The 16,309-nt window shown below is 39.9% G+C and overlaps 2 protein-coding genes across 4 annotated transcripts; one reads left to right on the top strand and one right to left on the bottom strand.

The window, feature by feature from the left end:
* The first annotated feature begins 1,250 nt into the window (after positions 1–1,250).
* LOC121948286 (myozenin-2) lies at positions 1,251–10,119 on the top strand. 3 transcript variants are annotated; one of them, XM_088081163.1, is made up of 6 exons: positions 1,251–1,392; positions 3,432–3,516; positions 4,540–4,706; positions 6,973–7,054; positions 7,731–7,914; positions 8,732–10,119. In XM_088081163.1, the coding sequence occupies exons 2-6, from the start codon at positions 3,441–3,443 to the stop codon at positions 8,913–8,915; spliced, it is 693 nt and encodes a 230-aa protein (XP_087937289.1). In that variant the 5' UTR covers positions 1,251–1,392; positions 3,432–3,440; the 3' UTR covers positions 8,916–10,119. The 3 variants fall into 3 exon arrangements, with proteins under 3 accessions (XP_087937289.1, XP_042349578.2, XP_087937287.1); XM_042493644.2 differs by having other exon boundaries at positions 6,973–7,126; XM_088081161.1 differs by having other exon boundaries at positions 1,290–1,404; positions 6,973–7,126.
* Positions 10,120–10,328: 209 nt separating this feature from the next.
* On the bottom strand, positions 10,329–15,736 carry rbm22 (RNA binding motif protein 22). The gene is made up of 11 exons (XM_042493643.2): positions 15,588–15,736; positions 14,263–14,316; positions 14,143–14,172; positions 13,887–14,019; positions 13,671–13,771; positions 13,143–13,315; positions 12,710–12,910; positions 12,452–12,616; positions 11,719–11,807; positions 11,336–11,464; positions 10,329–11,065 (listed from the first exon to the last, which is right to left on the bottom strand). Exons 1-11 carry the CDS (start codon positions 15,639–15,641, stop codon positions 10,911–10,913), a joined length of 1,284 nt encoding a protein of 427 aa, XP_042349577.1. The 5' UTR covers positions 15,642–15,736; the 3' UTR covers positions 10,329–10,910.
* Positions 15,737–16,309: the final 573 nt, after the last annotated feature.

The raw sequence follows: 16,309 nt of genomic DNA, 5'->3' as shown, positions 1-16,309 counted from the left end.
AGACACAAGTCCGCTTTTCATTATCTTTCTAGTCTATTCAAGGAAATTTCACTGTAAATCACTTGATTTTCAATGGACAATTAGGCATGTTAACCTCATTTGTAATGAATTGTAATAGGAAATAGGTTTAAATAAAATAGAAGTAAAAGATTGATTCTAATCACTAAGGCTTAGTGTGATACAATGCCAAACAAAAGCTGAAATTTTAGTTGTTGAAAGGAGGCTACTAACCTGTACTGTGGCTTCTTTTTCCCTTTTCTCCTAAAAAAAAAACCCTTAACAGGCAGCAACTATTCTACTTCTATTCTGTGTCTGCAGATGATTTTTATGTGACTTGGGATGACTCCACATTTTCTTTCAGACACCGGGAGGCTTCCTACTGGGGGGATATAGCGGTGTTGTGGAGCAGGGCAGGTGCGAAATCGATATCCAATCTCAACAGGGATAAGGAAAATGTTTTTTTCCCTCCTGGCTCCTGCTGAGCTCAATGAATCAATTTATGAGGGGGAAAAAGCTGCTTGATAAAGACTAACTCGAGATCAAAAAGGCCGACCAAATATAAAGTTAAAAAGGCATCACTTGTAATGTAACGCAAAATGCGAGTTTATGCAGAATTCACTCCTGGAGTTTCTCAGCCGTTGGTAAGACAGTGAAAAAATGACAACAAAATAGCAAAAACATTGTGTTATTTATGAGTCTTACACTGCTGAATAATGGAGAAGTATGAAGAACGATCAAAACTCACAGCAGAGAAAGAAAAAGACATCAATGGTCTTGCGCCAACAGAAAATGGAAAAGCAAACTACCCCAGAATTTAACCTTTGACCCCAAACTGGTAAACTGAATCACAACCTCTAATTCCAGTGCCCTCGTACTGCAGTAGCTCCCATAAGCCTGTGTATGTGAGAAAAACATGGCGGGCACAGAGGAGAGACATAGAAATTGTTTGTGTGTGTCTATGTTTGCAGTGGAGAGGTTGAATGCTTGGCCTCTCTGAGAGCTCCATGTCTCTGTCTGGGCAGCAGCTGTTATTACACACACACACACACACACCCATACACACACACACACACACACAGAGGGGATCAGATTTTTATTACAAAGAGACTCGAGGTCAGGATGTAAATCTTTATACGTGCCCCTTCGCCTTAATTGCCCTTTTATACCCTCCCCTTAAACGCTCCCTCCATCCACCCTCTTATCCCTCTGCTAAAATAACCCAGTGAGGTAAGCACCCGAGGCATCCTGGGATGAGATTTATACAGACTGTTCCTTCTTTGCTGAGGAGAGTCCGAAAGGACTGTGGAAGCATCCCAGCTCCAGTACGGGACAAACCACACGACTGTCCAGACCAGCTCCAACACCCAACAAACAGGCAGGCAGGAGTCACAGGTAAGGACTGAGGTGAGAGAAGTGTCGGCCTTAAATATGGTCAAAATAAGGAGGACAGGAGGCGTTGTTTACAACCTGACTGAACAGAGTATGAACTGTGGAAGTCTTTTAATGAGGTGTGAAAAGGAAACTTGAGAAATTATATTTCTATGATGCTAAAGAGATGTGTTTTAAATGTAGATGATGCACTGTGGTTTTGTTGCAGTTGGATACTTCTGATTTTTCTAATTATACATAAAAATTAATTCACAAAAGGAAGTTCACACAAGAAGAAAATACGTTCTCTAATTTTAGAAACTTAAAGGGACAGTTCACCTCGGAATCAAAAATCCATATTTTTCCTCTTACCTGTATGTGCTCTTTATCAGTTTAGATTTGCTTTTGTGTGAGTTGCCAGCTGTTGGAGATATTGGCCATAGAGATGTCGGCCCTATCTCGAATATAATGGCACTATATGGCATTTGACTGGTGGTGCTCAAACAAATGCATTTGGAAATAACAGCAATGTGTCTTTGAAGAAATCATGATCTGGTTAGCCTACTCCACAGACTTTGTTGTTAGATGTTCATGTAGGAACTATTTTCTTTCTACCGAACTACACCTGCTAACTATATCACAGCGCAAAGGAGACTTGCATCAAGTCATGGACAGGGCTGCAAACCTTTCAGAAAAGCTTGGAGTGAGATTTGAAAGGAGGTGAAATTTTTTTTTGTGGTGGTGGCGCTGCATGTGTAAATATGCTGCGCAGCAGTTTTTTTCCTTACACAAAGCGTGGCATAGCCTGGCCCATTTTGTGTAAAAAAAAGTTTGAGAAAAAAAAAATCTTAATTCTTTCAAGTGTTAAAACAACAAATAAACATGCATGATTCACACACAGATGTGCATTAGAAAACATTAGAGTGAATGTCAAACTGCACTGAACTAAAAGTGAATTATGCCTTGACCGAAACACAATAACTGTATGTCTACTTTATGTTACACTGGAGCAGCCAGGTATGTTGTGTGTGAAAACAGCATAACTTATCCTACAGCCCACCATCACTCCCACTTAGAGAATGGGTGAAATCAAAGCAAGGCAGATAGACTGGGGCACCAGGCCCCCAAATCACTAAATCCGGCCCTGATAAAAATGGAAGCATCAGTGCGCAGCTGGATGAGAGATGTTGTCGTATTTAGAAAGCATTCCATCCAAAGTCTGACTGAGGGTAAGTATGTATAGCTTCAGCTGGAGCAGCTGAGTGACCTGCCCACCAGTTAGGCTACATAGCTTGCCCACATCGATTAACAATCAGCCCCATTCGCAAATTGGTCTGAAAGCAGATACCCTGAAGAAAACTTAGCATTCAGTTAGCTAAATTAGCTTAAAGGAGAGGTGGTTAAGGTTAGGATTAGGGACAGGGTTACATCTAACCCTACACTATTTAATACACACTACATAGTGAATAGCGGAGATGATTTATATGGTTAGCGGGTGTAGTTTGGTTAAAAAAAAAAAAAAAAAAAAGGTCTGTGGATTATCTTGAGTTACAGGCTCACGATTTATAGAAAGAGACATTGCTGTTGAGTTTTTTCAAATGTATTTTCGGTTTTGGCGCTTTGAGTACCACAAGCCAAGTGCCATCTAGTTCCATATATTTGAGAGAAGGCAAACATCTATACGGCCGATATCTCCAACACTCTGCAACTCACAAAAACAATCAAGAATGATAAATAGCACTACAGCTAAGAGAAGAAATATGTATTTGTGATTTTGGAGTGGCTTGTCCCTTTAAGCCAAAAATCAGTAAAGGAGCCATGAAGTCAAAGCACATAGCTGGGGTAATAACAGTCACAAGAAAATGGAGCTGCCTTTAGGATTTGTTTAACTAACTTCAAGATATAGAAGATTATTTTTTTGCATTTTCAATAAATTAAATGTCATACTGTAGGGGATTTGCAATTGTAAATGATAAATTACAGAAGCTGATGTATCAGAAAACAAACAATTTAGAAAAGTCTTAATAATAATTATTCCAATGTCAACATGTGTGTCCATCAAGACAGCGACGATGCAGTCAAACCTGGATCACAAGACGAAACAGAGGATGTTGCAAGCAAAGGCTCTATCTAAGGGGGCCAGGGGAGGTGAGTGTTGATAGTGCAATGCATTAATTTGACACAAAATTAACATAAAAATAAACAACATTTGAAAGTAAGATAATACACATTCATTTAAATTCAGGTATACATCTTGTGTCAAGAAAATGGTACATTTCTGTGCATACAGTGCCCATATTCAAACCGGCATAATGTTGTCAGATGTAATTAAACCTCAAAACATCAAAGTGTGCAACCCCACAGTTTGGGGACACATGTGATATGGTATACACCCAGATCCCAGGAGTGCCAGCGTGTTGTCGAAATTCTCCAAACATTCCAGCAGGGACCATCCCAGTTATTTGTTTTCTACTGCTGTCCGCCGGCTTTGAAACTAAGTCTCCTAAACTCAGCAAAATGTGACTCCCACCAGTGAATCTTGCGCAGGACGATCAAAGGCAGCGCCTCAAGGGTGGCACATGCCCAGACTTCTCCCAACACTTTTCATGTGCGAGAAAGAGGGCTATCCGCTCTTACATGAGTCTTTCATCCAAAGATCCTATTTATATGCCCAGTTACCCATGCAACCCTGGACCACAACAAACATTACACACCCCTTGACATCATCTCGAGGCTATTTCAGACCCTCCACTGTGCCATGATATAACACGAGAAGAGACCCTGAGCAAAAGCTGCACGGATACCAACTTAGTGATGCTGCACACAGTTTGGCTTTTTTTATATCAGTGCCCCTCAGCTGTTTAAAGTCAACAGAAACAAGAAGATGAGAGGAGACATTATGCCAAAGGTCCTTATTAGTCTATGTTACTTTTCTTCTCTCTCCAAATGTCTGGAAGTTGCTGTTATCATTGCTTTTACACTCACAACCAAATGTCATGATATATTTATGCAGGGTTAGAGTCACCTCTTCACCCCATGCAATGCCACACAGCAGAGAAACCTGCGGCAAACAGACTTTTCTACTCTGATACTTCCATTTTGAAAATGCATAGGGACGTTTAATGTAATGACTTATTCAAATATCTCAATTTGTCTGTCGTGTTGTGTCAGAGGGTCTGAACCTTGGGAAGAAGATCAGCGTTCCTAAGGACGTGATGATGGAGGAGCTCAACCTTCCATCTAATCGAGGCTCTCGCATGTTTCAGGAGAGGCAGAAGAGAGCGGAGAGGTTCACGCTGGAGAACACTGCCACTGGTGCTATTTACAACGCCAACACTGTAAGGAAATGAGGCACATAACACATAATGGGCCTCATGCGGCAACATTCTCTCAAATCTCTCTTACATTTACTCTTCATTTTCTGGTAAGAGAAAAAAATAAGAAAAGTCAGCTCCAGATGCACCAAATGCTCTAAACACAACCTGCTCTTACCCAGGTGTACTCAATGAGTCATGATTTAGCACTTCCTAAACACTATATAAGGACAAGTTTTGTGCTGTGTGCAAAGACTCTGGCATATGGCTGAGACTGGAGACACGACACCAAAAAAGGTTGTAAGAAGAACGTCAGCAGTAGTGAAACTGACGTAGGCCTACTATTAAATACATTTTTAAAAAAGTAAAAAAGTAATTTCAGGAAGATGTTTTTAAGAATCAAAAGTAAAAGTACACATGTAAAAGGGTTTAAATAAATGTAATAAATCAAAATAATTAAAAGAAAAAGCAGCAATTCCTCATACATACAGTGTATATGAGATCTTGAACCATTACATTTTTTTAGCATTAAAAATGTATTTCACGAAACAAATAGTCGCCAGTTAATTTTCTAATTAATCGACTAATTGTTTCAGCTGCATTTGTATATTTTTATATTTTTGGTTTGTGAAAAAAAAAGTAAATTAGCTATCTAATAATAGTTGTGGAGTAAAAAGTACAATATTTCCCTCAGAAGTGTAGTGGAGTAGAAGTGGAAAGTGGCATGAGATTAAGATAATCAAGTGATGCAAAAGTAACCTCAGATTTCTATTTAAGTACAGTATTTGAGTAAATGTACTTATTTAAAGGTCAGCTCTGATCAGCAGAGGGATGCACAGTGACTGAAATTACTAAAAACCCAATTACCAAATTACCAAATTACCAAATTATCAAAACCCCATCTAAATTTATAAAGGATATTAATGCATTTTGTTATATGTTCCTCAAATATAATTTTAATTTTTCATTGTGTTAGACAACAATGTATGGACTGTAAAAGCAAGATTTTTTTCTCTTATCTTCGTATGAGTGCTTTGGGATTTTTTGTTCACTGTGAAGGCGTTCAAGAGTTTTTCTTCACAAGTAAAGTGGTTGAGTAATTGATATATGGCTGATCATTTTGTGGGTGAAGTATGCCTTTAATGTTTTATAGCAGCTTGTTGCAGTATTGATCAAAGAGCTTCAATTAATGACCAATGAAGTCTGATCTTTCTCAGTGTCTGCTGTCTAATTTCTCTGGAGTACTGTAACAGACATTTATCATCTTACTACAATAACTGTACGTGCAAAATGGGCTGTTTTCACCTTGATGAATGAATATATATGAGTAATATTTTTTTAATTTGACAGGAATATGCTTCACAAATAATGATCCTTTTTAAGGACAGATATTACAAGGGTACCTCAGCAATCTAGTGTTTCACATATTAGCAAGACAAATGGACAATATGGAAGCAGCACAGGCAAATAAATAACTTTTAGAAAATGTCTATTTTTTCAACTAAATGTCTTTAGTTTGGGACAAAATCCAAAAATGATTTATCTAAACATCAATGTCATCTTTTACTGCCTCCTACATACCCACTTCTTTTATACCCCACACCTCGAGTTTGTGATGCAGACTTTCTGTTGAAATAACTTTCTCCTTCAGACTCCCTCAGGTTTATGAACTATGTGTCTGTCTCTGGGCACAATTATTGGACACCATTGGACAAATGTGACATTTTACATTTAACTATACAAAAATCAATAAATAAATACATTTTAATTACTTTATAATAATATTACATTTAAATTAATGAAAAATCCTTTGTTTATTCTCTAATGATTATTCTAATCATTTTTATTGCACCTTGTGCTTTAAGCATATTCTCTTGAGGATCCCAGCCACTCATTTCACTGCATATGTTGAAAATACAATTATGCTTGCATTCACTCAGTTCCAGCTGTATTAAAGGACAAATCCTTGTTCATGGGCAGACTAAACTATTTTGCACCTTTAAGGGGTGGGCGAGGCCTCAGAGAACTTCCACTATTTTTTAATGCTAATGCCAGTCTTTCAACCAATTTATTAAGCTTATTTTACTTTAGTTGTGGCACTGATTACTTTGAAATACAAAAACTGCTCACAAAACCAAACTTTTCATTGTCATCTTTTCAAGGGCCTCCCACACATTGGGGCCCTGGGTAATCAAACCCTCTTTTCCACCAGTGAAAACACCACTGGTGACAAAAAAATCTTTGAATCTTGACATAAGCTCATAGATATCTAACTCTGTCCATTCCCCAGGTCCATGCAGAGGTTGTTCCTCCTCCACAGATCATCCCAGAGCCACAGGGAGGAAAAGAGAACCAGATTTTCCCCATCGCTGGTAAGCATAGCCTGGTCATGAACCTCCAGAAGACTATAGCAAAGAAGGGCAGCCCTGACGTCCTCGCTCCAGGTAAATGGTTAATACCCTGTGATGTAAACCCACAGACTGCCATAAGCCGCACAACTAGCTCACCACAATTCCAAATGCTTTGGCAATGCATGGACACTGCATCTCACTTTGCTGGTGTTCACTTTTTATATGGAAATTTATTGAGCAAATAAATGAGTTTTCCTATTATCAGTGCCAGAGGAGCTGGCAGTTTGCAGAGAGCGGTTATGTGAGCATCTTTGCTGAGTGCTGTTGTGTATTAGTCCTGACAGAAGGCACTGCTTACAGTCTGACTGACAGCGAGCTGAGCTCTGTTTATTATCGGGATTCGCACTGAGATCTAATTACTGTAGTTGCTATTGTTGACAGGAGTGACATCAAAGAGATTTATATGAATATTAGATCTGCTGGTGCTTTGTTGGGGCTTGATTTTTTTTTTTTAAGTTATCTAATGGGTTTTGTAATTAGTTTCAAAACCAAAGAAAACATTTTTTCTGAACAATGGGGAGAATTATTTAGCCTACACAGAATTTTAAAGTTTCTCAAAATTAAAATAACAAAGCTTTCATTTTACCCATATTTGTATGCCATTTTTACACACTGACATCAGACTTGTTTCTGTCAGGATATTCTGGACCTATGAAGGAAATGCCTCATGAGAAGTTCAACACAACAATAATCCCCAAATCCTACAGTTCCCCATGGAGTGAAGCTTTGGGAGACAACACAGAGCTCCTGAACGCCCTCAATACCCAGCTGCCCCAGCTCCCACAAAGACTACAACCACCCAACTACAGGTGCTTCAACAGGTAAATCTGCCTTTCCACATCGTCTACATCCCAATGAAAGCACTGGGTGATGGTTGAATCCTCTTAAGTTGGAAATACAGGCATTTCGACCCACCCATCCTCAAATAGACCCGCAGATGACCTAACCGTATCATCCATCACAATCATCTCCTCCCTCGGCTCTACTCCATGTTTCCACAGTTTGAAAATGAATCTCTGGCCTGCACCTCCTTGGAGTGTGGCTGTGTGACTGGCTATTTTGAACCCTAGCTCTTGAAAGATAATCCACCAAGGGGGCTGCCAGCTTTTAATGCCCCCCACAAGACAAATTACGCACGAAAGGGAATCACCTTTCTTGTGGCACACAAGCAATTGCATCACACCAGCAAGGCAGCACAAAGGTTAAGCTTGGGCAGCCGGAGAAATGGAGAATGTATGAAAGACAAACTCTGACTTTATTCAATTAAGGCTGTCAATCACTCGGTTCCTGCCAGCCAGTCTGGAACTGTACCCCCTGCGGACGGATCTGTTTACGCCCTCAAGATTATTGTGAAGCCTTAATTAAATCTGAACTCTAATGGTCAGAGCGGGTTCATAAGGAGAAAAAGTTCACCACACACCCAGTTTGAGTCATCCTAAATCCCAGGTGGTTTCTCCTGTTAGACAGTCCAGTTAATATCAGAGATGACTAAACTAGGTATCATGTATCATTTAAAAGTTTCCCCCCTTTACAGGAAGGAGCCTGGGTCATATGATATTTCGGCTCATGTTCTGCAAGCAACATGAAACACAATGCATCCAAACTGCTTAGTAACAAGCTTTTCTTTTTGTCTCTCAGATCTGCAATGCCATTTGGCGGAGGTCTAGCCAGCAAGAGGGTGATCCCAGTGATTGGCTTTGAGGCAGTTGAATCCCAGTGCCTGCCCGGCCTCGCTCTGGACCGCATGTGTCGACGGCCCAATTTTAACAGAGCACCCAGGGGATGGGGAAATGATTACTGCCCTGAATCCAATGAACTATGAAAAGGGCTGGTGAGCTTAAGACTGAAGTTCTGCCCTGCTCTCTTCCTGCAAAGATGATCCATCTGTTAATCAGTGGGCACTGCAGGAGAGAGAAAGAAAACACTCCTGCATGATATGTAAAGTGGTTTGCTACTGCTTGACCAGATGAGGTAAACTGCTTGGATCTGTTTATTAACACAGTAGAGTCCCGGACAATGCTGCCACAGGCTGAACAGCTCTATCCGTTTCCTTTTCTTATCTTAGCAGTATCTGATCCCATCAATGTCAGTGCCTGGCACCCTTCTTTACCCACTCCCAGTCTGCATCTGATAATTTTCAAGCTTTGCCTTTACATCTTTATCCCCTCTTCGTCTCCTGCTATTGTGTAAGAGCAACTCAGGATTCCCACACCTTCGTACACATCCAATTCAAGGACTTTCCAGGCTCAATCCTCTCAGATTGAAAGACCCAAGTGGTATTGTTTTAAACACTGATCAAGGTTAATACTGTTCTAACGCTGAAAGAACATAATTAGAAAAAGCAGGCTTTACGGAAGCTCACAGACAACAATAATAAAAGAGAGGCTTGATTGTGTAAATTGTGCTGTTACACAGTGATGACAGACAATATCAAAAGAACTACAATTTCTATAACACATAATATATTAATTCAATCGCTTTCATTAGCCACTTTTATGCTGCCTGTTCCAAGGCGGGAATGTCACACTATTATGCTGCCTCACCACTCTGCACATAAGGTAAGATCACCAAAGAGACATAGATATCTCGCCTTTCAACTGGCAACAAAGATTGTACCATTGCTGAATCGAGGTGTGTGTAATAGGGACAAGCTGGCAGGATGGGCTCGGGACGCAGGAAATTTAAAATCCAGAGAGCAACTATTAGGGGCTAACTCAAAGAAGACATAAAGGAGCCAAATGTCTGCAAAGTGGGAAAACACTGAGATCCGGGAGCTCCTGGTCCTCTGAGCAGAGGGCGAGATCAGCCGTCATATAACAGCGATGGTAAATGATTGTCATTGCCATGATATGCCATTGTTATAGTTTAGAAAGCGCTTGTATGTTGTATGTCACACTAGAGGCTGACACTGTTGTTGTTGATGTTGTTGCCTCCAGGATGCTGGCATGCTGTCTAAAATCACAAACTGTTACAACATGATGACATTATTTGGTTCTATGTAAAAAATAAAAGGTGGCAAAAAGAAAGGACTTTGTAGAGGCTCTATAGTGCGATCTATGTTAAAAGGGATACTGAATCATGTCTATTTATATCTGAAAAGTTTTCAAGGCCTTGAATTTTTCCCCTGAAATTAACAAATTATTAAGGATTTCAAAGACCTGCTGGATCCCTGGCGACTGTAGGAGACACCTCGGCATCTGCAGAATTTTAATGATGAACATGCACTCAGAGGTGATCAATGACAAAATTGCATCATTTTAATGACAAGTGAAAATAAAGAAAGCCTTACATTAGACAAAGTCATTATGCTGTAGAATATTTAGATTGTGTCAAATAAAAAAAGGAACTGAAAATTAACAGATTTAAAAAAGAAAATGCTCTTCCAATTTCTACTCCATGTTGCACGATGTGCCAAATACAAGCTAAACTCACAGTATACATTTTATATATATACACAATGGCTCCGACCACAGGAGCCTGTAAAAACCACATGGTCCTGATCACATTGGCTAGTACTCTCATGTTGGAAGTCTGCTGGTGCCGTTCTGGTACTTTTCAACTGCAAGTAGTGACAGAATCATTGTGTAACATCCTGGTTGTCTTTCCAAAACACAGATGGTCCTCCTTCAGTTCACTCACTGCACTGCAGGTGGCAAAATAAATCAGATGTTATCCCGTGAGACATAGCTGTGTTTTCTCTCAGAAGTAGTCTGCAGGTTTCAGGCCCACTGACGGCATCTGAAGTGAAAGCACCTGACCAGGTTTGACGTAAGGAAAAAGTATGACATCTAATGGCTGTATGACTTTACTCATGCTGCTAATCACCATGACGTGAGCCATGTGCAGCATGGGCACCCATGCGCTGAGGATCCTGGGAGGGATAGTGGATTTGACCAGGTGGTCTCATGCTCATTGGAGGGGGTATAGGTGGAGCCATGGGACCCATGGGGTGAAACATTGGAGGGCCGAAACCTGATTGAGCAGATATAAAAAAAAAGAACACAGTGTTATGAATCGACCTTTTCTTACTGTGTTTAAATCACTTTACAATGTGCTATCTGATGAATATATTCTTCTTCGCTGCTTTGTGAAAATGTGTTGTCTAAACCTTTAAAACCAGATCAGGATTACAAAAGTTGAAAGTAGAATAAAGTCAACAGGATTATTTCATATGTAACTGTTTTATATCCGACATATGTTACTATGTGTGTGATATGAGTGAGATCATGGTTATTATGTTACCTGGAGGAGGCGGGTTGATGCCTGGAGGTGGGGGTAGAGCAATGTTCATGATCGCAGGAGAGGTGCTGGGGTCCAGGTTAAAATAGTTTGCAGGAGCTTCTTCATCTAAAGCTGGTGGTGGAGGAAGAGCTACAGCAAAAAGAGGAAAATAAACAAATTTCAAATTTCTTTTAGTAATGATAATTTCCACTAAAAATCCCAATAATTTCCTAGAATATATAACCAAAAAGACAAACAATCAACAACCAATGATGCATTGTAGACATTAAAGACTTTTAAATTTTACCAACATGACTGTCAGTATGTGTGCACAAGTACACGCGCATGCACACATGCACGCACGCGCACACACACACACAAAATCCCTGTGTTTGTAGACTCACCTCCTGGGAGTCCAGGTACAGGATCCAGTCTGGTGCCCATCTCACTGACACCATCTTTGATGCCCTCCTTCCCTCTAGCTGCCTGAGACCTAAAAAAACAAACACGCAATATATATTAATCACATCACTTTGTTTGACCATCGCTGAATGGTGTGAAGGTGTGCAGCAGCAGAGTTCTGTCCAGAATAGAAAAGTTCACGTTCTTTGCCGTGTCAAAGCTCTTGCTGTGTCGGTGAGAATATTTTAACAATGCAGTCAGCTGTTAACTCTCACTTGTGACTGTGATGGTAGTTTTATTCCAGGCTGTTATTTTCAAAACACACATGCTCTTAGAACACCACCTGGCATTTAATGTGCAAATTATCACTATGAAATTTCACATCTCCTCCCATGTGCTACACTTAGTGAGCTGTATGAAAGTTACTGAATTTTCTGATGGCAGTTTATTTGGGTTGCATGTCCTGTATGCTAAGCTACATAGTGTTTGGCCATCAAAATGCATTGAAATGTTACCTTTTTTAAATCTGTGTAGTTTTATTAAGTTAATGCCAATGTCTGGTCAAAATTTCACACGAATAGCTGCACTGGAAATATGTGTGATGTCTGATAAAATGGTAAAACCAGTATTATCACAAGTTTAATTAACCTGTGGAAAAATGATTAAGCGTCTGAGGGTCAGGTTGGTAACGGACACCCTAAGGCTTCACTTTTACATTCTTGATAAGCTTCTTACCTTCCCCACTTGACAGTGAGCCTCCTTCCATTAATGATGAGTTTGTTGAAGGACTTCTCAGCAGCCATTTCCGCTGCCTGCCGAGTGGCAAACTGGATGAAGGCACACTGCTGCCTCTGCACTATGGTAATGGTGCGGATCTCACCGAACTGGTAAAAGTGACTCCTGCAATAAAACACATAAATGTCCAATAGACCCCTCAACACTGGAAGAAGTTTGTAGGAAGATTGAAAAGTTGCAATGAAATAGAAACCTTACTTGAGATCTCCATCAGTGACAGTATCTCCCAACCCCCCTATGTAGAGGGTGGTGATGGACTTGTCATCTGGTGGGTCCAGTCGGGGCATAGTTGAGGCCCGTTTTAGCAGCTTGTCAGCTACTGGGTCATTGATGCCATAGTAACGGTCCTTTATATTCTGGTCGGCTAGGGGGTCGTCAGGATCTGTGGGCTTCTCGTGCCTGAGTAAAAAGGAGAACCAGAATGAGAAAACATTGATTGTGCAACAAGTCTGACAAAAATAAGGAATTTACAGTCAAACTGAAACACAATAACACACCAACATCTATTTTGCCTGTGAGTAATAAAAAAATAAATGTACTATAAGAAAATCAAGATAAGAACCAATCAGCACACACTGCTGACCCCACAGCACCCAGTTTGACCCTTAAGAAACTGCAGCCTGTCACTCACCTGTAAGGACACTCCTCCCCTCTCTTACACTCTCCCTTCACCCAGAAGGAGCAGATGTGCGGCCGGTTCCTCTTGTAGTATGGGGTGGTCCGAGCCAGTTTCAGCAACATATCACTAGAGCTAGGTGCTTTCCCAAGCTGCCCCACTGGCCGTGTGCCGTCAGAATTGGCTATCTAAGAACACAGATGTCCGAACAGACAAAAGGGATCAATGGCAAAAAAGTTGCAACCTTATAGAAAAGCATGAACTTCTTCAGGAAGTTGCCTGTTTTAGTTATATCTCATAGGTGAACCAAATCTCTTAAGTGTTACAGATGGTTCATATTTACACCTATTTCCTGTTTGTTTTTTCGTCAGACCCTGTCCAGGCCTTTATACTGCAGGAAAGACAAATAACTGACAGAAAAATTGGATCAGAATGCGCTGATACTCATTTTATACTAGTGTTAGCTTTTGTAGTTGTGTGAGAAACACAATAAATAAAATTAAAAAACAAAAAGATTTGGTCTGCATCAGAAAGCAATCATACCTCTCTTTCCATGTTCTGTGTGTAGTACTCTTTGTTCACATCTGACTTAGGAACTTCGTCTTTAACTGACAGCCCAGTGTCTCTGACCTGGATAGGCAAACCTGTGAGACAAAATGTGTGGATTAAACTCATATAACTACAGTACGTGTCTCGGCAAGAAATACATAACGTGCTCAGGCTATATATGACAATTTCAAGGAGTCGATTGAGACTCACCATACTCCAGGTCAAGTAGACATGTCTGACAAACGTTCTTCATTTTACTGCAAGTCTGACACACTTCGGTCTTCTTGAAACGCATCCGTGTCCCTGGACACCACCGGAACACGGTAAAGGGTCGAGCACAGATCTGATGGACAAAGAATGAAAAAAATATATAAATGATCCTACATGGAACTTAATGTAAATAGTTAACGATAAACTATGCTGTGTGCAGCATAAAACAGACTTTAAGCATCAATGTAAACTATACCTTGCATTCTTTCCCATACTTCTCCTTGGTCTGTAAAACAAAGAATAAACAAATTTGAACCTGCACAGCCATTGATACCGACAATACAAGAAAAAAAAAGAGTCAGGAATGCTCACTCACCATACGGATGTAAGGGTTTTCTCCTAAACATGTCTGACATAGAATTGGAAAATCCTGCAAAGACAAAAGGAGAACAGATGTTCATTTAGTAAAAACCAAGCACCATATCTGTTATTCATCCAACAGTCCCCTGATGAGAGTTATCTGAAGCAGTCTCATTCTCTGTTTCACTTCGCTGTGGGCATCTTGGCAATGTTACATGTGTGACTACAGGGAGTGAAATGGGACTTGCTCACTCCTTCTTTTCCATCTGTTGAAGGATGCTGTTTCAATCTAAGTGCTAGCTGCTGAAAATGACCTCGTCTTAATCCATCCTACTGACAGCATCAGCCAAACACCTAAATATAAGCAGCTCTTGTGGCTCAGGCGTTAACTACACAGTCTAGAATTGCAAAGTTTGTAATCTGGTGTCTTAATAAAACCAACATTGGCCAAAGGCCTTGCTGTGTCATGGCTCAAAGGAGGACACTGATTTGTAGCCTTTTATAGTAAGGTTATGGAACTATTAAGAGGATCGAGACACAGTTGCTTGATGCACAAATAGAACAATGAACAGTTAAAATTTAGGAGATAAGACAATTTTAACTTGGCTCAAATTAAAAAGTTAAATCAGATAGTTTCCTAAGTCGATGACCAGCAACAAGGATGGTTAAATAATAAAATCACGAGAACAGTTTATAACAAAGACCACATCTCTTCTGCTATTCCCATGAGTCGTAACATAAAGTTTAGAGTGACCTGTCAGGTAAACGGATTGAGTCATTTCCTTTGAGCGCCTGCTAAGCTAACGCTTCAGTTAGTTATGTGTGATACAAGTTTACATAAAAAAATAGTAACACGGAACAAAAGAAACTAGCTAATCCAAAATAAAAGGTCACACATTATGAAGTCCCGGCTTCGCTCGCTGTGGATTAGCTTTTACTTAGGGCAACTACGTTTTATTGTTGTTAGCCTTTTGCTGCTAGCATTCACTAGCTCTAATAGCTAACTTTGGCATAAAACATGTTGCGATTACATTATCCGAGAGCTTGTTTTAAGCCCAATTTCGGATGGTATCCCCAATCTCCTGTAGCTCACTATTGTTGGGTCCAGGTGAAATCAGCGTTTATACTAAAGCTAATGGAGTCATGTTTATTAGGGCAGCAGCCACGCTTCGACTAGCTACTGTTAGCTAACGGCTGGCTAATTAGCTACCAAGCAAACCGGTTAGTTTTGTGGCAAAATGGCCGAGTTTATTGTCGTGTTAATTTCTAAAATTTAACACTAAATGGTCGTGTTTTATTTGTACATTCTGTCCGGTACATTGTAAAGCCGATTAAACATACCGCGTCTTCCCAGTTCTGTCTATTGTAGGTGTTGGATCCCAGGGACGTCGCCATTTTGCAGAGAGCGAGCCAAATGAGACCACAATGCACCGCGGCAGAGACAGCCACGTTTCACCTTAGGGTGTCGCCCTATTTCAATAAACTATCAGGCATAATCTAATTAAGGAAAAAGAAATACAAATATAAGAAGCAAATGAAAATACTGGGTGAGTTAAAACAATAAATAAATAAAATTTTAGATTTGCACCATGAGTAACTCTGCTAACGACAGACTACATATTAGTGAGAGACACTAATGCGTTTGTTATAAAATAAGTGTAGTTTATATTATATCAATATGCATGGAGACGTGGAGAGATGAGTGCAGATTTAATAATATTTATCATTAAACACAACTTTAGAGAAAATTGAAGATGCTGCTGTAACATGTCATTTAACAGTTGAAATCTGTAGTTAGTTAGTCCATATAATAAATATGAATAATTGATGAAACATTACCTAATGTTCTGTCATTAAAAACTAGCACTAACTCTATACTTAAAACTTACAGCTCCACACTGACCGGAATATATATATATAATGCATTAGTGATATAAACCAGTAGCATAATATAATATAGGCTAAGGCAATCCTTCATTAGTCGCAGCAGGGAAATTTGCATAACCGCAGGGAGAGGATAGTGCAAACAAAGGTAAAAACCACAAAGCAATATAATATAATTA

This window comes from Plectropomus leopardus, chromosome 8 (assembly GCF_026936395.1).
Source record: "Plectropomus leopardus strain MGB_pleo_1.0 chromosome 8, ASM2693639v1, whole genome shotgun sequence".
Taxonomy (NCBI): domain Eukaryota; kingdom Metazoa; phylum Chordata; class Actinopteri; order Perciformes; family Serranidae; genus Plectropomus; species Plectropomus leopardus.
The sequence above is the reverse complement of the archived record's forward strand: the minus strand, read 5'-3'. Positions and strand labels throughout refer to the sequence as shown.